Here is a 19974-nt window from a genome sequence, read left to right on the forward strand (position 1 = left end):
GTGATTTTGGGGTGATTTTGGGCTGATTTTGGGGCGTCCCTCAGATGGCCACGGAGTTCTCGATGCTCTCGGGGTCCAGGTAGGGGTAGGGTCTCTCCAGGGCCGCGTTCCGGGCCCGGATCCCGCGGGAGATTCGGCGCAGGCGGCGCCGGAAACGCCGGATCCGGGCCCGGGGGGCGCCCTCGGTGAAGTGACGGTCGGGGTAACGGCCCAGGGGGCGCTGGGGGGAAAAACTGGGGTTACTGGGAGGGACTGGGAGGGACTGGGAGGAACTGGGAGGGACTGGGAGGGACTGGGATGGACTGGGATGGAACTGGGAGGGACTGGGATGGACTGGGATGGACTGGGATGGAACTGGGATGGACTGGGATGGACTGGGAGGAACTGGGATGGACTGGGATGGACTGGGAGGAACTGGGATGGACTGGGATGGAACTGGGATGGACTGGGATGGACTGGGATGGACTGGGAGGGACTGGGAGGGACTGGGGGGAACTGGGATGGAACTGGGAGGGACTGGGAGGGACTGGGACAGACCAGGAGGGACAAACTGGGGTTACTGGGATGAACTGGGATGGACTGGGATGAACTGGGACAGACTGGGGTTACTGGGGTGAACTGGGGTGGACTGAGATGGACTGGGGTGGACTGGGAGGAACTGGGATGAACTGGGACAGACTGGGAGCACTGGGGTGAACTGGGATGAACTGGGGTGAACTGGGATGGACTGGGATGGACTGGGAGGGACTGGGATGGACTGGGAGGGACTGGGATGGACTGGGAGGAACTGGGAGGGACTGGGAGGAACTGGGAGGGACTGGGAGGAACTGGGATGGACTGGGAGGGAACTGGGATGGACTGGGATGGACTGGGACAGACTGGGATGAACTGGGACAGACTGGGGTTACTGGGGTGAACTGGGGTGGACTGGGATGGACTGGGGTGGACTGGGAGGAACTGGGAGGGACTGGGAGGGACTGGGACAAACTGGGAGGGAACTGGGATGGACTGGGAGGGACTGGGAGGGACAAACTGGGATGGACTGGGATGAACTGGGAGGAATTGGGATGAACTGGGGTTACTGGGGTGAACTGGGATGAACTGGGAGCACTGGGGTAACGGCCCAGGGGGCGCTGGGGGGAAAACTGGGGTTACTGGGACGAACTGGGATGGACTGGGATGGACTGGGAGGGACAAACTGGGACAAACTGAGGTTACTGGAATGAACTGGGGTGAACTGGGATGAACTGGGACGAACTGGGATGAACTGGGAGCGCTGGGAGCACTGGGGTAACGGCCCGGGGGTCGCTGGGGGGAGAATTTGGGGAGGGGTCTCAGGGGTTTGGGTGGGTTTGGGTGGGTTTGGGTGGGTTTGGGTGGGTTTGGGTCAGTTTTGGGTTGGTTTTTTGAGGTTTTTGGGGTCTTTTTGGGGTTTTTTCTGGGTTATTTTGGGGAGGGGTCTCAGGGCCCGGGTTCCAAATTTGGGGAGGGGTCTCAGGGGGTTGGGTTGGGTTGGTTTGGGTGGGTTTTGGGTTGGTTTGGGTCAGTTTTGGGTGCATTATTTGGGGTTTTTTGGGTTTTTTTGGAGGGTTTTTCTGGGTTATTTTGGGGAGGGGTCTCAAGGCCCGGGTTCCAAATTTGGGGAGGGGTCTCAGGGGGTTGGTTTGGGTTGGTTTAGGTCGGTTTTGGGTCAGTTCTGTGTGGATTTGGGGTGTTTTAGGGTGCATTATTTGGGTTTTTTTGGTTTTTTTGGGGGGTTTTGCTGGGTTATTTTGGGGAGGGGTCTCAGGGCCCGGGTTCCAAATTTGGGGAGGGGTCTCACCATGTCCATGGGCTCGTTCCTGAGCACCCAGAGCACGGCCAGCACCGTGGCCGAGGTGTTCATGGCCGGCAGAGCCTCCAGGAATTCGCGCTCGCTCAGAGCGGCCTTGGACTGGGGAGGGGGCGCCCGCATGGCGGCCGGGGCGTTGGGGGGGAAGGCCGAGAGCTCAAACTGCCCCAAAACGGGAAAAGAGACCCAAAATCACACTCGGGGACCCCGAAATCAGAGTCAGGGACCCCAAAATCAGAGTCAGGGACCCCGAAAATGGGGAGAGGGACCCCGAAAATGAGAAAAAACGGGAAAAGAGACCCCAAAAATGGGGGGAGAGAGACCCCAATGTGAGAGAGCTCAAAGTGACCAAAAATGGGAAAAGAGACCCAAAATCAGACTCGGGGACCCCGAAATCAGAGTCGGGGACCCCGAAAATGGGGAGAGGGACCCCAAAAATGGGGAAAGGGACCCCGAAAATGGGAAAAGAGACCCCAAAAATGGGGGGAGAGAAAACCCAATGTGAGAGAGCTCAAAGTGACCAAAAACGGGAAAAGAGACCCAAAATCAGAGTCAGAGACCCCAAAATCAGAGTCGGGGACCCCAAAATCAGAGTCGGGGACCCCGAAAATGGGGAAAAATGGGAAAAGAGACCCCAAAAATGGGAAAAAATGGGAAAAGAGACCCCAAAAATGGGGGGAGAGAGACCCCAATGTGAGAGAGCTCAAAGTGACCAAAAATGGGAAAAGAGACCCAAAATCAGACTCGGGGACCCCGAAATCAGAGTCAGGGACCCCGAAAATGGGGAGAGGGACCCCGAAAATGGGAAAAGAGACCCCAAAAATGGGGGAGAGAGAGAACCCAAAATGGGGGAGAGAAAACCCTGAGAGAGCTCAAAGTGACCAAAAATGGGAAAAGAGACCCAAAATCAGAGTCAGAGACCCCGAAATCGGAGTCGGGGACCCCGAAAATGGGGAGAGGGACCCCAAAAATGGGAAAAGAGACCCCAAAAATGGGGGGAGAGAAAACCCAACGTGAGAGAGCTCAAAGTGACCAAAAACGGGAAAAGAGACCCAAAATCAGAGTCAGGGACCCCGAAATCGGAGTCGGGGACCCCGAAAATGGGGAGAGAGACCCCGAAAATGGGAAAAGAGACCCCAAAAATGGGGGGAGAGAGACCCCAATGTGAGAGAGCTCAAAGTGACCAAAAATGGGAAAAGAGACCCAAAATCAGACTCGGGAACCCCGAAAATGGGAAAAAACAGGAAAAGAGACCCCAAAAATGGGGAGAGGGACCCCAATGTCAGTGGTCACTGTGGTCACTGTGGTCAGTGGTCACTCAGGTCAGTGGTCAGTGGTCACTGTGGTCACTCTGGGTGGTCAGTGGTCACTATGAGCAGTCAGTGGTCACTCAGGTCAGTGGTCACTGTGGTCAGTGGTCAGTGGTCACTCTGAGGGGTCAGTGGTCACTCTGGGCGGTCACTGTGGTCAGTGGTCACTGTGGTCACTGCGGTCAGTGTGGTCACTCTGGTCAGTGTGGTCAGTGGTCACTCAGGTCAGTGGTCAGTGGTCACTCTGGTCAGTGTGTGGTCACTCTGGGTGGTCACTGTGGTCACTCTGGGTGGTCAGTGGTCAGTGTGTGGTCACTCAGGGTGGTCAGTGGTCACTCTGAGGGGTCAGTGGTCAGTGGTCACTCTGGGTGGTCACTGTGGTCAGTGTGTGGTCAGTGGTCACTCTGGTCAGTGTGCGGTCACTCTGGGTGGTCACTGTGGTCACTCTGAGGGGTCAGTGGTCAGTGTGTGGTCCCTCTGGTCAGTGTGTGGTCACTCTGGGCGGTCAGTGGTCAGTGGTCACTGTGGTCACTCTGGGTGGTCAGTGTGGTCAGTGGTCACTGTGGTCAGTGGTCACTGTGGTCAGTGGTCAGTGGTCACTCAGGTCAGTGGTCAGTGGTCAGTGGTCACTCACCTGGCCGCCGTTGGGGGCCGCGTGGTCGCAGAGCAGGTGTAGATCACGGTGGGTCAGTGGTCAGTGGTCACTCAGGTCAGTGGTCAGTGGTCAGTGGTCACTGTGGTCAGTGTGGTCAGTTGTCAGTGGTCAGTGGTCAGTGGTCAGTGGTCAGTGGTCACTCTCACCTGGCCGCCGTTGGTGGCCGCGTGGTCGCAGAGCAGGTGTAGATCACGGTGGGTCAGTGGTCAGTGGTCAGTGGTCAGTGGTCACTCAGGTCAGTGGTCAGTGTGGGTGGTCAGTGGTCAGTGGTCACTCTGGGTGGTCAGTGGTCACTCAGGTCAGTGGTCAGTGGTCAGTGGTCAGTGGTCACTCTCACCTGGCCGCTGTTGGTGGCCGCGTGGTCACAGAGCAGGTGTAGATCATGGTGGGTCAGTGGTCAGTGGTCAGTGGTCAGTGGTCACTCAGGTCAGTGTGTGGTCACTCTGGGTGGTCAGTGGTCACTCAGGTCAGTGGTCAGTGGTCAGTGTGGGTGGTCAGTGGTCAGTGGTCAGTTGTCAGTGGTCAGTGGTCACTCAGGTCAGTGGTCAGTGTGGGTGGTCAGTGGTCAGTGGTCACTCTGGGTGGTCAGTGGTCACTCAGGTCAGTGGTCAGTGGTCAGTGGTCAGTGGTCACTCTCACCTGGCCGCCGTTGGTGGCCGTGTGGTCGCAGAGCAGGTGTAGATCACGGTGGGTCAGTGGTCACTCTGAGGGGTCAGTGGTCACTCAGGTCAGTGGTCAGTGGTCAGTGGTCACTGTGGTCAGTGGTCAGTGTGGGTGGTCAGTGGTCACTCTGGGTGGTCAGTGTGGTCAGTGGTCACTGTGGTCAGTGGTCAGTGGTCACTCAGGTCAGTGGTCAGTGTGGTCAGTGGTCAGTGGTCACTGTGGTCAGTGGTCACTGTGGTCAGTGGTCAGTGTGGTCAGTTGTCAGTGGTCAGTGGTCAGTGGTCAGTGGTCACTGTGGTCAGTGTGGTCAGTTGTCAGTGGTCAGTGGTCAGTGGTCAGTGGTCAGTGGTCAGTGGTCAGTGGTCACTCTCACCTGGCCGCTGTTGGTGGCCGCGTGGTCACAGAGCAGGTGTAGATCACGGTGGGTCAGTGGTCAGTGGTCAGTGGTCACTCAGGTCAGTGGTCAGTGGTCAGTGGTCACTCAGGTCAGTGGTCAGTGGTCAGTGGTCAGTGGTCAGTGGTCACTCTGGGTGGTCAGTGGTCAGTGGTCACTCACCTGGCCGCTGTTGGTGGCCGCGTGGTGCGCAGAGCAGGTGTAGATCACGGTGGTGACGAAGGTGACGAGGCCGCGCACGGAGTCCAGGCGGGAGGGGACACCTGGCACGGGCACGGCCGGGGTCACCCGGGGTCACCTCAGGGGTCACCTGTGCCCACCTGAGCCCACCTGTGCCCACCTGAACCCACCTGTGCCCACCTGTGTCCACCTCAGGGGTCACCTGGGGTCACCCGGGGTCACCTCAAGGGTCACCTGTGCCCACCTGAGCCCACCTGAGGAGCCACCTGTGCCCATCTAAAGCCACCTGTGCCCACCTGAGGTGCCCCCTGTGCCCACCTGAACCCACCTGTGCCCACCTGAGGTGCCCCCTGTGCCCACCTGAACCCACCTGTGGAGCCACCTAAACCCACCTGAGCCCACCTGAGCCCACCTGTGCCCACCTGTGCCCACCCTGAGGTGCCCCCTGTGCCCATCTAAACCCACCTGAGCCCACCTGTGGTGCCACCTGTGCTCACCTGAGCCCACCTGTGCCCACCTGAGGTGCCTCCTGTGCTCACCTGAGCCCACCTGAACCCACCTGTGCCCATCTAAACCCACCTGAGCCCACCTGCGCCCACCCGCGGTGCCCCCCGTGCCCACCTGTGCCCACCTGAGCCCACTTGAACCCACCTGAACCCACCTGTGCCCACCTGAGGTGCCCCCTGTGCCCAGCTAAACCCACCTGTGCCCACCTGAATCCACCTGAGCCCACCTGAGGTGCCCCCCGTGCCCATCTAAACCCACCTGAACCCACCTGAACCCACCTGAGCCCACCTAAGGTGCCCCCCGTGCCCACCTGTGCCCACCTGAGGTGCCACCTGAACCCACCTGTGCCCACCTGAGCTCACCTGAGCCCACCTGTGCCCACCTGAACCTACCTGTGCTCACCTGAGGTGCCCCCCGTGCTCACCTGAGCCCACCTGAACCCACCTGTGCCCATCTAAACCCACCTGAGCCCACCTGCGCCCACCCGCGGTGCCCCCCGTGCCCACCTGAGCCCACCTGAGCCCACCTGCGCCCACCCGCGGTGCCCCCCGTGCCCACCTGAGCTCCTCCTGCCCAGGAAGCCCCTGGTGAAGATTTCGCCCACCCAGGCCTGGAGCTCGGGGTCCTGCTGGACGTCGGCGTCACCCGGGTAGTACAGGGACAGCACGGAGGTGACAAACCTGGGGACAGCAATGGGGACACCTTGGGGACACTGGGGATGTTGGGGGCATTGGGGACATTGGGGACACCTTGGGGACACTGGGGACACTGGGGGGATTGGGGACACCTTGGGGACACTGGGGACATTGGGGACACTGGGGACATCAATGGGGACATTGGGGACATTGGGGGGATTGGGGACACTGGGGACATTGGGGACATCAATGGGGACACTGGGGACATTGGGGACATCAATGGGGACACTGGGGATGTTGGGGGGATTTGGGGACACCTTGGGGACACTGGGGACAGTGGGGATGTTGGGGACATTGGGGACACTGGGGACAGCAAAGGGGACATTGGGTATGTTGGGGACAGTGGGGACATTGAGGACACTGGGGACACTGGGGACACTGGGGACATCAATGGGGACATTGGGGACACCGGGGATGTTGGGGACATCGGGGTCCTGCTGGACGTCGGCGTCACCCGGGTAGTACAGGGACACCACGGAGGTGACAAACCTGGGGAGAGCAATGGGGACACTGGGGACACCTTGGGGACAGCAATGGGGACATTGGGGACATTGGGGACATTTGGGGGATTGGGGACATTGGGGACATCAATGGGGACAGCAATGGGGACACTGGGGATTTTGGGGGCATTGGGGACAGCAGGGACATTGGGGACACTGGGGGATTGGGGACAGCAATGGGGACATTGGGGACACTGGGGAGCTCGGGGTCCTGCTGGACATCGGCGTAACATCGGTAACAGAGGGACACGATGGAGGTGACAAACCTGGGGACAGCAATGGGGACATTGGGGACAGTGGGGACATTGGGGACATTAATGGGGACACTGAGGGGACACTGGGAACACTGAGGGGACATTGGGGACATTAACGGGGACACTCAGGGGACATTGGGGACATTGGGGACATTAATGGGGACATTGTGGGTGTCCCCACCTGCGGATGGCGCGCCACACCTGGGTGACCTGGGGACATTAATGGGGACATTGGGGACACTGAGGTGACACTGAGGAGACACTGGGGACACTGAGGGGACACTGAGGGGACACTGGTGACACTGAGGGGACACTGGTGACACTGAGGTGACACCGTGGGTGTCCCCACCTGCGGATGGCGCGCCACACCTGGGTGACCTTAGGGACACTGGGGACATTGGGGACACTGAGGACATTGGGGGGACATTGGGGACACTGGGGGGACATTGAGGTGACACTGGGGACACTGAGGTGACACTGAGGTGACACCGTGGGTGTCCCCACCTGTGGATGGCGCGCCACACCTGGGTGACCTTAGGGACACTGGGGACATGGGGGACATTAATGGGGACATTGAGGACATTGGGGGGACATTGGGGACACTGGGGTGACACTGATGGGACACTGAGGGGACACTGAGGGGACACTGGGGACACTGAGGGGACACTGAGGAGACACTGGGGACACTGAGGTGACACTGAGGTGACACTGAGGGGACAGTGGGGACACTGGGGTGACACTGAAGAGACACTGAGGTGACACTGAGGTGACACTGAGGTGACACCGTGGGTGTCCCCACCTGCGGATGTCGCGCCACACCTGGGTGACCTTAGGGACACTGGGGACATTGGGGACATTAATGGGGACATTGAGGACATTGGGGGGACATTGGGGACACTGGGGTGACACTGATGGGACACTGAGGTGACACTGAGGTGACACCGTGGGTGTCCCCACCTGCGGATGGCGCGCCACACCTGGGTGGCGTCGCTGCCGAAGTGGTGCCCCCTGGTGGCCGCCACCCCGCGGTGCCGCAGGTCCCGCGGCAGCACCAGCGAGCGCCAGCGCAGCGCCCGCAGCCCCCGCGCCACCAGCGCCAGCAGCCCGCGCCGGCCGAGCGCCACCGCCTGGGGACACCGAGGGGACATTGGGGACACCGGGGACACACGGCGGTGCCACCCCGGTGCCACCAAAACCCCGAAATTCCCGCCCAAAATCCCCCAATTCCAGCCCAAAATCCCCCAATTCCAGCCCAAATCCCGCCCCAGTGGTGCCAGCAGAGCCAGCGCCACCGCCTGGGGACACCGAGGGGACATTGGGGACATTGGGGACACACGGCGGTGCCACCCCAGTGTCACCAAAGCCCCGAAATTCCCGCCCAAAATCCCGAAATTCCAGCCCCAAATCCCGAAATTCCAGCCCCAAATCCCCCAATTCCAGCCCAAAATGCCGCGATTCTGCCCCAAATCCCGCCCCTTCGGTGCCAGCAGACCCAGCGCCACCGCCTGGGGACACCGAGGGGACATTGGGGACATTGGGGACACACGGCGGTGCCACCCCGGTGTCACCAAAACCCCGAAATTCCCGCCCAAAATCCCGAAATTCCAGCCCAAAATGCCGCGATTCTGCCCCAAATCCAACCAAAATCCCACCCAAATCCCGCCCCTTCGGTGCCAGCAGGCTCCGCCCACCCAGCGCCACCGCCTGGGGACACCGAGGGGACATTGGGGACATTGGGGACACACGGCGGTGCCACCCCGGTGCCACCAAAACCCCGAAATTCCCACCCAAAATCCCGGAATTCCAGCCCAAAATCCCGAAATTCCAGCCCAAAATCCCGAAATTCCAACCCAAAATGCCGCGATTCCAGCCCAAAATCCCGGAATTCCCGCCCAAAATCCCGAAATTCCTGCCCAAAATCCCGGAATTCCCGCCCAAAATCCCGGAATTCCAGCCCAAAATCCCCCAATTCCAGCCCAAAACCCCGAAATTCCCGCCCAAAATCCCGAAATTCCCGCCCAAACCCCACAAAATTCCCGCCCAAAATCCCGGAATTCCCGCCCAAAATCCCCCAATTCCCGCCCAAAATCCCGGAATTCCCGCCCAAACCCCACAGAATTCCCGCGTTTCCCACCCAAAATGCCCCAATTGTGCCCCAAATCCCGCCCCCCCCAGTGCCCCCCAGTGCCCCACGGAAGCCCCCAGACCCCATTGAAGCCCCCAGACCCACAGTGCCCCCCAATACCCCCCCATTATTGCCCCATTGAAGCCCCCAGACCCACAATGTGCCCCACTGAAGCCCCCAGACCCAATTGAAGCCCCCAGACCCACAATGTGCCCCCCTGTGCCCCCCAATACCCCCCAATACCCCCAGTGCCCCCCATTACTGCCCCATTGAAGCCCCCAGACCCACAATGTGCCCCACGGAAGCCCCCAGACCCCCCAATACCCCAAATGTGCCCCCCATTATTGCCCCATTGAAGCCCCCAGACCCACGGTGCCCCCTGTGCCCCCCAATACCCCCCCATTATTACCTCACTGAAGCCCCCAGACCCACAATGTGCCCCATCGAAGCCCCCAGACCCAATTGAAGCCCCCAGACCCACAATGTGCCCCCCTGTGTCCCCCAGACTCCCCCAATACCCCCAGTGCCCCCCATTAGTGCCCCACTGAAGCCCCCAGACCCACAGGGCCCCCCAATACCCCCCCATTATTGCCCCATGGAAGCCCCCAGACCCCACTGAAGCCCCCAGACCCACAATGTGCCCCATCGAAGCCCCCAGACCCACAATGTGCCTCCCAGACACACAATGTGCCCCATTGAAGCCCCCAGACTCAATTGAAGCCCCCAGACCCACAATGTACCCCATGGAAGCCCCCAGACCCACAGTGCCCCCCAATACCCCCCCATTAGTGCCCCACGGAAGCCCCCAGACCCACAGGGCCCCATTGAAGCCCCCAGACCCCCCAATACCCCAAATGTGCCCCACTGAAGCCCCCAGACCCAACTGAAGCCCCCAGACCCACAATGTGCCCCCCTGTGCCCCCCAATACCCCCCCAATACCCCCAGTGCCCCCCATTATTGCCCCATGGAAGCCCCCAGACCCACAATGTGCCCCACGGAAGCCCCCAGACCCCCCAATACCCCAAATGTGCCCCCCATTATTGCCCCATTGAAGCCCCCAGACCCACGGTGCCCCCTGTGCCCCCCAATACCCCCCCTTGACCCCATGGAAGCCCCCAGACCCACAATGTGCCCCATGGAAGCCCCCAGACCCCCATCGAAGCCCCCAGACCCAATTGAAGCCTCCAGACCCACAATGTGCCCCACTGAAGCCCCCAGACCCCTAAATGTGCCCCCATTATTGCCCCATTGAAGCCCCCAGACCCAATTGAAGCCCCCAGACCCCATGGAAGCCCCCAGACCCACGGTGCCCCCCAATACCCCCCCATTATTGCCCCATCGAAGCCCCCAGACCCAAGTGAAACCCCCAGACCCAAGTGAAGCCCCCAGACCCAATTGAAACCCCCAGACCCAATCGAAGCCCCCAGACCCAACTGAAGCCCCCAGACCCAAGTGAAACCCCCAGACCCCACTGAAGCCCCCAGGCCCCATTAAAGCCCCCAGACCCAACTGAAGCCCCCAGACCCAATCAAAGCCCCCAGACCCAATTGAAGCCCCCAGACCCAACTGAAGCCCCCAGACCCAATCAAAGCCCCCAGACCCAATTGAAGCCCCCAGACCCCATTGAAACCGCCAGACCCAATCGAAGCCCCCAGACCCAATTGAAACCCCCAGACCCAACTGAAGCCCCCAGACCCAACTGAAGCCCCCAGACCCAAGTGAAACCCCCAGACCTAAGTGAAGCCCCCAGACCCCACTGAAGCCCCCAGACCAAATCAAAGCCCCCAGACCCAACTGAAGCCCCCAGACCCAATCGAAGCCCCCAGACCCAATCAAAGCCCCCAGACCCAAGTGAAGCCCCCAGACCCAATTGAAACCCCCAGACCCCACTGAAGCCCCCAGACCCCATTAAAGCCCCCAGACCCAACTGAAGCCCACAGACCCAATTGAAGCCCCCAGACCCCATTGAAGCCCCCAGACCCACAATTTGCCCCCCCCTTACCCGGTCAAAGACCCCCCCGGGGTTGAGCAGGAAGCGCCGGGCGAGGGCCCCGATCTGCACCGTGAACCGGGTGTGGGGTATTAACAGCTGGGGGGGCAATTAACGGGGCAATTAATTCATGAGGGGGTAATTAATGGGGGCAATAAACGGGCCAATAAATGGGGTAATTAATGGGGAAATTAATGGGGAAATTAATGGGGAAATTAATGGGGAAATTAATGGGGTAATTAATGGGGAAATTAATGGGTACCCCCGATCTGCACCGTGAACCGGGTGTGGGGTATTAACAGCTGGATGGGGGCAATTAACGGGGCAATTAATTAATGTGGGGGTAATTAATGGGGGCAATAAATGGGGCAATTAATGGGGTAATGAATGGGGAAAGTAATGGGGGAATTAATGGGGAAATTAATGGGGAAATTAATGGGGAAATTAATGGGGTAATTAATGGGGAAATTAATGGGTACCCCCAAACTGCACCGTGAACCGGGTGTGGGGTATTAACAGCTGGGGGGGCAATTAACGGGGCAATTAATTCATGAGGGGGTAATTAATGGGGGCAATAAACGGGGCAATAAATGGGGTAATTAATGGGGAAATTAATGGGGAAATTAATGGGGTAATTAATGGGGAAATTAATGGGTACCCCCGATCTGCACCGTGAACCGGGTGTGGGGTATTAACAGCTGGATGGGGGCAATTAACGGGGCAATTAATTAATGTGGGGGTAATTAATGGGGGCAATAAATGGGGCAATTAATGGGGTAATGAATGGGGAAAGTAATGGGGGAATTAATGGGGAAATTAATGGGTACCTCCGATCTGCACCGTGAACCAGGTGTGGGGTATTAACAGCTGGGGGGGCAATTAACGGGGCAATTAATTCATGAGGGGGTAATTAATGGGGGCAATAAATGGGGCAATTAATGGGGTAATGAATGGGGAAAGTAATGGGGGAATTAATGGGGAAATTAATGGGGCAATTAATGGGGAAATTAATGGGTACCCCCGATCTGCACCGTGAACCAGGTGTGGGGTATTAACAGCTGGGGGGGCAATTAACGGGGCAATTAATTAACGTGGGGGTAATTACTGGGGGCAATACATGGGGCAATAAATGGGGCAATAAATGGGGTAATGAATGGGGAAATTAATGGGGAAATTAATGGGGAAATTAATGGGTACCCCCGATCTGCACCGTGAACCGGGTGTGGGGTATTAACAGCTGGATGGGGGCAATTAACGGGGCAATTAATTCATGAGGGGGTAATTAATGGGGGCAATAAACGGGGCAATTAATGGGGTAATAAATGGGGCAATAAATTGGGTGATAAATGGGGTAATAAACGGGGAAATTAATTGGGAAATTATTGGGTAAATTAATGGGGAAATTAATGGGGAAATTTTGAGCTTGCGGAATTGGATTTTTTGGGGATTTTTTGGGGATTTTTTGGGGGATTTTTTGGGGATTTTTTGGGGGATTTTTTTTGATTTTTTGGGGACTTTTCGGGGATTTTTTCGGGATTTTTTCTCGTGGTTTTTCGGGGGTTTTTACCTTGAAGAGCGGGTGCTGCGGTTTGGGGTTTCAGAATGGGAATTTTTTGGGGTTTTTTTGGGGATTTTTTTGGGGATTTTTTGGGGGATTTTTTGGGGATTTTTTGGGGATTTTTCGGGGATTTTTTTTGGGATTTTTTTTGGGATTTTTTTGGGGATGTTTTGGGGATTTTTTTGGGGATTTTTTCGGGGATTTTTTCGGGATTTTTTCTCGTGGTTTTTCGGGGGTTTTTACCTTGAAGAGCGGGTGCTGCGGTTTGGGGTTTCAGAATGGGATTTTTTGGGGATTTTTTTGGGATTTTTTTGGGGATTTTTTTGGGGATTTTTTGGGGATTTTTTTGGGGATTTTTTTGGGGATTTTTTTTGGGATTTTTGGGGGATTTTTTGGGGGATTTTTTGGGGATTTTTTGGGGATTTTTTGGGGATTTTTTCGGGGGTTTTTACCTTGAAGAGCGGGTGCTGCGGTTTGGGGTTTCAGAATGGGAATTTTTTGGGGTTTTTTTGGGGATTTTTTGGGGATTTTTTTGGGATTTTTTGGGGATTTTTTTGGGGATTTTTTGGGGGATTTTTTTGGATTTTTTGGGGACTTTTCGGGGATTTTTTTGGGATTTTTTCTCAGGGTTTTTTGGGGCTCTTACCTTGAAGAGCGGGTGCTGCGGTTTGGGGTTTCAGAATGGGAATTTTTTGGGGTTTTTTTGGGGATTTTTTTGGGGATTTTTTGGGGATTTTTTGGGGATTTTTTTTTGGGATTTTTTTGGGGATTTTTTTTGGGATTTTTTTTGGGATTTTTTGGGGATTTTTTTGGGGATTTTTTGGGGATTTTTTGGGGATTTTTTTGGGATTTTTTCGGGGGTTTTTACCTTGAAGAGCGGGTGCTGCGGTTTGGGGTTTCAGAATGGGAATTTTTTGGGGTTTTTTTGGGGATTTTTTGGGGATTTTTTTGGGGATTTTTTGGGGATTTTTCAGGGGTTTTTTGAGGTTTTTTTTGGGGTTATCTTGAAGAGCGGGTGCTGCGGTTTGGGGTTTCAGAATGGGATTTTTTTGTTTTTTGAGCTTTCAGAATGGGATTTTTTTGGGGGGGTTTTGGGATTTTTTAAGCTTTCGGAATGGGATTTTTTGGGTTTTTTTTGGGATTTTTTGGGGATTTTTTCAGGGTTTTCTTGGGGTTTTTACCTTGAGGAGCGGGTGCTGCGGTTTGGGGTTTCAGAATGGGATTTTTTTGTTTTTTGAGCTTGCGGAATGGGATTTTTTTGGGGATTTTTTGGGGGATTTTTTTGGGGGGGGATTTTTTGGGGGGGGGATTTTTTGGGGATTTTTTGGGGGATTTTTTGGGGGATTTTTTGGGGGATTTTCTCAGGGCTTTTTGGGATTTTTTGAGGTTTCCGAATGGGATTTTTTGGGGATTTTTTTGGGGGATTTTTTTGGGGTTTTTCTCAGGGTTTCTCGGGGGTTCTTACCTTGAAGAGCGGGTGCTGCGGCGGCAGCTGCCGCAGCGTGGCCAGGGCGAACACCTCTCCCAGCAGGTGCGCGCGCAGCAGGTGCGTCAGCCCCTCGTGCACGTGGAACTCGGAGCTGCGCACCCAGGCCTTGGCCAGGGCCCAGAGCCACGGCGGGTCCTGGGGCACGAACACCGGCGACGCGGGGCCGGGCTGCTGCGACAGCTGGGAACCCCAAAATGGTCAGAAAGGACACCCCAAAAATGGTCAGAGAAACCCCAAAAATGGTCAGAAGGGACACCCCAAAAATGGTCAGAAAGGACACCCCAAAAATGGTCAGGGGGACCCCAAAAAGGGTCAGAAGGGACACCCCAAAAACGGGCACAGGAACCCCCAAAACGGTCAGAAAGGACACCCCAAAAATGGTCAGGGGGACCCCAAAAAGGGTCAGAAGGGACACCCCAAAATGGTCAGAAATTACCCCAAAAATGGTCAGAGAAACCCCAAAAATGGTCAGAAGGGACACCCCAAAAATGGTCAGAGAAACCCCAAAAACGGGCACAGGAACCCCAAAAACGGGCACAGGAACCCCCAAAACGGTCAGAAAGGACACCCCAAAAATGGTCAGAGAAACCCTAAAACTGTCACAAACTGTCAGCGAAAACGCGAAATTTTCGTACCCCAAAAGGGCCAAAGGGAACCCAAAAGGGTCAGGGGAAACCTGAAAGGGAAGGGGACCCCAAAAACGGTCAGAAAGGACACCCCAAAACCCTCACATGCACCCCAAAATCCTCCCAGGGCCCAGAGCCACGGCGGGTCCTGGGGCACCAACACCGGCGACGCGGGGCCGGGCTGCTGCGACAGCTGGGAACCCCAAAATGGTCAGAAAGGACACCCCAAAATGGTCAGAGAAACCCCAAAAATGGTCAGAAGGGACACCCCAAAAATGGTCAGAAAGGACACCCCAAAAACGGGCAGAGAAACCCCAAAAACGGGCACAGGAACCCCAAAAATGGGCATAGGAACCCCAAAAACGGGCACAGAAACCCCAGAAATGGTCAGGAGACCCCAAAAACTGGCACAGGAACCCCCAAAACGGTCAGAAAGGACACCCCAAAAATGGTCAGAAATGACACCCCAAAAACGGTCAGAAAGGACACCCCAAAAATGGTCAGAAAGGACACCCCAAAAACGGTCAGAAAGGACACCCCAAAAATGGTCAGGGGAACCCCAAAAATGGTCAGAGAACCCCCAAAAACAGGCACAGGAACCTCAAAAATGGGCATAGGAACCCCAAAAACGGGCACAGGAACCCCCAAAACGGTCAGAAAGGACACCCCAAAAATGGTTAGGGGGACCCCAAAAAGGGTCAGAAGGGACACCCCAAAATGGTCAGAAAGGACACCCCAAAAACAGTCAGAAATGACCCCAAAAATGGTCAGAAAGGACACCCCAAAAACGGGCAGAGAAACCCCAAAAACGGGCAGAGAAACCCCAAAATAGGGCACAGGAACCCCAAAAATGGGCATAGGAACCCCAAAAACGGTCAGAAAGGACACCCCAAAAATGGTCAGAGAAACTCCAAAAACGGGCACAGGAACCACAAAAACGGGCACAGGAACCCCAGAAATGGTCAGGAGACCCCAAAAACGGGCACAGGAACCCCCAAAACGGTCAGAAAGGACACCCCAAAAATGGTCAGGGGGACCCCAAAAATGGTCAGAAGGGACACCCCAAAAATGGTCAGAGGAACCCCAAAAACGGGCACAGGAACCCCAAAAATGGTCAGAAGGGACACCCCAAAAACGGGCAGAGAAACCTCAAAAACGGGCAGAGAAACCCCAAAAACGGGCACAGGGACCCCAAAAACGGGCACAGGAACCCCAAAAACGGGCAGAGAAACCCCAAAAATGGTCCAAAAAGGGCACCCCAAAACCATCAGAGGGACCCCAAATGTTTGCACCTCAAAGGGACCCCAAAAGGGACAAAGGGAACCCCAAAAAACAGTCAGGGAACCCCCAAAAATGGGCACCCCTAAATCCTCACAGGGACCCCAAAAGGGTCAGGGGGACCCCAAAAACGGGCACAGGAACCCCAAAAACGGGCACAGAAACCCCAAAAATGGTCAGGAGACCCCAAAAACGGGCACAGGAACCCCAAAAACGGGCAGAGAAACCCCAAAAATGGTCAGAGAAACCCCAAAAATGGTCAGAGGAACCCCAAAAATGGGCAGGGGGACCCCAAAAATGGTCAGAGAAACTCCAAAAATGGTCAGAAGGGACACCCCAAAAATGGTCAGAGAAACCCCAAAAACGGGCACAGGAACCCCCAAAACGGTCAGAAAGGACACCCCAAAAATGGTCAGGGGGACCCCAAAAAGGGTCAGAAGGGACACCCCAAAAACGGTCAGAAATGACCCCAAAAATGGTCAGAAAGGACACCCCAAAAACGGGCAGAGAAACCCCAAAAACGGGCACAGGAACCCCAAAAAGGGTCAGAAAGGACACCCCAAAAATGGTCAGAGGAACCCCAAAAATGTCCCCCTCTGAGGATTTTTGGGGTTGGTTTTTGGGGTTTTTTGGGGTTTGTGAGGTTTTTTTTTGGGGTTTTTGGGGTCGGTTTTTGGGGCCGGTTTTTAGGGGTTTTGGGGTCCCTTTTTGGGGTTTGGGGGGTGTTTGGGGTCATTTTTAGGGTTTTTGGCATCGGTTTTTAGGGTTTTTGGGGTCCCTTTTTGGGGTTTCTGGGGTTTTTGGGGTCTCTGGGGTTTTTGGGGTCATTTTTAGGGTTTTTGGCGTCAGTTTTTAGGGTTTTTGGAGTCCCTTTTTGGGGTTTTTGGGGTTACTGGGGTTTTTGGGGTCCCTTTTTGGGGTTTTTGGGGTCGGTTTTGGGGTTACTTGGGTCAGTTTTTGAGGTTTTGGGGGTTTTTGGGGTCATTTTTAGGGTTTCTGGGATCGGTTTTTGAGGTTTTTGGGGTTGGTTTTTGAGGTCCCTTTTTGAGGTTTTTGGGGTTTTTGGGGTCGGTTTTTGGGGTTTTTGGGGTTTTTGGGGTCCCTTTTTGGGGTTTTTGGCATTGGTTTTTAGGGTTTTTGGCATCGGTTTTTAGGGTTTTTGGGGTCCCTTTTTGGGGTTTGTGGGGTTTTTGGGGTCGGTTTTTGAGGGTTTTGGGGTCATTTTTAGGGTTTCTGGGGTCAGTTTTCGAGGTTTTTGGGGTCCCTTTCTGGGGTTTTTGGGGTTGGTTTTTGGGGTTTTTGGGGTCGGTTTTGGGGTCATTTTGGGGGTTTTTGGGGTGGGTTTTTGGGGTCGGTTTTTGGGGTTTTTGGGGTCCCTTTCTGGGGTTTTTGGGGTCCCTTTTTGGGGTCCCTTTTTGGGGTTTTTGGGGTCGGTTTTGGGGTTTCTGGGGTTCTTGGGGTCGGTTTTTGAGGTATTTGGGGTCAGTTTTTGGGGTTTCTGGGGTCACTTTTAGGGTTTCTGGCGTTGGTTTTTAGGGTCCCTTTTTGGGGTTTTTGGAGTTCTTTGTGTCGGTTTTTGGGGTCGGTTTTTGAGGTTTTTGAGGTTTTTGAGGTTTTTGGGGTGTTTTTGGGGGTTTCTGGGGCGTTTTTTGGGGTTTCTGGCTCACCTGGATGGCCAGGGGCAGCATCTCTCCGTCGGGGCGCTGGTGCAGCAGGCACAGGGGGGCGGCCACGAAGGTGGGGCGCCCGTCGATGGTGGCTGTGGGGAGCCCCTGCAGCACCCCATAATCGGCCAGGTAGATGTTCCCTGCCTGGGGGGCACCCCGAAATCAGGGGGACCCCAAAAAGAACGAAATTCTGTGAAAAAACCCCAAAATTGTGCGAAAAAACCCCAAAATTCTGCGAAAAAACCCCAAAATTCTGCGGAAAGAAACCCAAAATTCTGCGAAAAAACCCCAAATTTTGGAAAAAAACCCAAATCCCGACACCCCAAAATCAGGGGCACCCCAAAAATCTTGGGGTACCCCTGGTGTCACCTCCATCTCCTGGCTCAGGGACGTCCCTGCCCCCAAATCTGGAGCCACCAGATTTGGGGGTTTTTTTGGGGTGTTTATGGGATTTTGATTATTTTGGGCTATTTTGGGGCGGTTTTTTGGGGTTTTTTTGGGGTTTTTTTGGGTTCACTCACCTCCATCTCGCGCTGCAGGTCCGTCCCTGTCCCCAAGGTCGGTGCCACCATGTCCCCGGTGACCGGGAAGTTGGGGGGCAGGCGGCGGCAGCGGCGCAGCAGGACGGGGTTCACCCCGCTCAGGAACTGCTCCCCGAAAAACGCGTCCGACTGCCAGTGCCGCACCACGTACTCTGGGGACAGCGTTGGGGACAGCGTTGGGGACATTGTTGGGGACATTGTTGGGGACATTGGGGACATTGGGGATGTTGGGGACATTGGGGGCATTGGGGATGTTGGGGACATTGGGGGGATTGGGGACATTGGGGACATTGGGGACATTGGGGGGATTTTGTCCCCAATGTCCCCACTGTCCCCTCAGTGTCCCCCAATCCCCCCAGTGTCCCCAATGTCCCCAGGTGTCCCCCAAAGTCCCAAATCCCCTAAGTGTCCCCAAACGTCGCCAATGCCCCAATGTCCCCAATGTCCCCACTGTCCCCTTGATTCCCAATCCCATTTTTTCCCAATTTTCCCCCATTTTTCCCAATATCCCCAAATCCCCCAATCCTCCCCAATGTCCCCAAATCCCCCCAATGTCCCCAATGTTCCCAATGTCCCCATTGCCCCCATTGCCCCCAATGTCCCCAATGTCCCCAATGTCCCCATTGCCCCCACTGTCCCCAATATCCCCAATGTCCCCATGGTCCCCAATTTCCCCAATGTCCCCAGTGTCCCCAGGTGTCCCCCAATGTCCCAAATCCCCCCAGTGTCCCCAGTGTCCTCAATCCCCCAATGTCCCCAACGTCCCCACTGTCCCCAATGTCCCTGCGGTCCCCATTGTCCCCAATGTCCCCATTAATGCCCCCAACAGCCCAATCCCCCAGTGTCCCCAAAGTTCCCACTGTCCCCAATCCCCGCAATGTCCCCATTGACCCCAATCCCCCCACTGTCCCCAATGTCCCCAATGCCCCCAATGTCCCCCGTGTCCCCAATATCCCCAATGTCCCCACAGTCCCCAGAGTCCCCAATGTCCCCATTAATGCCCCCAACAGCCCAATCCCCCAATGTCCCCACTGTCCCCAATCCCCACAATGTCACCCATGTCCCCAATGTCCCCAATCCCCCCACTCTCCCCAATGTCCCCAGTGTCCCCAGTGTCCCCAATGTCCCCAGTGTCCCCAGTGTCCCCGCTGGTGTCCCCACCGGTGACGGGCGTGTGGAAGCAGCGGAACACTCGCGTCATCGCCTCCACGCTGGGCCACGAGCAGGGCCTGGCCAGGAACCCGCGGAGCTTGGCCTCCAGGTTCCTGGGGACACCAAGGGGGACAGTGGGGACATTGGGGGCATTGGGGACAGTGGGGACATTGTGGACATTGCGGACATTGGGGACATTTAGGGTCATTGGGACATTGGGGACATTGAGGGATTGAGGACACATTGGGGACACTGGGGACATTGGGGACATTGGGGGGATTGGGGACAGTGGGGACATTGGGGGATTTGGGACATTTGGGGACATTGGGGACATTGGGGACAGTGGGGACAGTGGGGAGAATGGGGGATTGAGGACACATTGGGGACACTGGGGACAATGGGGGATTTGGGACATTTGGGGACACTGGGGACATTGGGGGGATTGGGGACATTGGGGACAATGGGAACCGTGGGGACATTGGGGACCGTGGGGACATTTGGGGACATTGGGGACAATGGGGACAGTGGGGACATTGGGGGGATTGGGGACAATGGGG

The 19974-nt window shown here is 56.1% G+C and overlaps 1 protein-coding gene across 1 annotated transcript in view; it reads right to left on the reverse strand.

Moving 5' to 3' along the window:
• LOC131570649 (polyunsaturated fatty acid lipoxygenase ALOX15B-like) overlaps positions 1-19974 on the reverse strand; it is a 29088-nt gene continuing 9114 nt past the window's right edge. Inside the window, exons 6-15 of the mRNA XM_058823022.1 lie at positions 19427-19530; positions 18245-18417; positions 17724-17867; positions 14129-14332; positions 11118-11204; positions 7947-8116; positions 6099-6220; positions 5016-5116; positions 1823-1993; positions 1-220 (exon numbers count right to left, since the gene is read on the reverse strand). Coding sequence (XP_058679005.1) covers positions 41-220; positions 1823-1993; positions 5016-5116; positions 6099-6220; positions 7947-8116; positions 11118-11204; positions 14129-14332; positions 17724-17867; positions 18245-18417; positions 19427-19530 — 1456 coding nt within the window. The 3' untranslated portion in view covers positions 1-40. The remainder of the gene's footprint in view (positions 221-1822; positions 1994-5015; positions 5117-6098; positions 6221-7946; positions 8117-11117; positions 11205-14128; positions 14333-17723; positions 17868-18244; positions 18418-19426; positions 19531-19974) is intronic.

Source organism: Ammospiza caudacuta, chromosome 36 (assembly GCF_027887145.1).
Source record: "Ammospiza caudacuta isolate bAmmCau1 chromosome 36, bAmmCau1.pri, whole genome shotgun sequence".
Lineage (NCBI taxonomy): Eukaryota > Metazoa > Chordata > Aves > Passeriformes > Passerellidae > Ammospiza > Ammospiza caudacuta.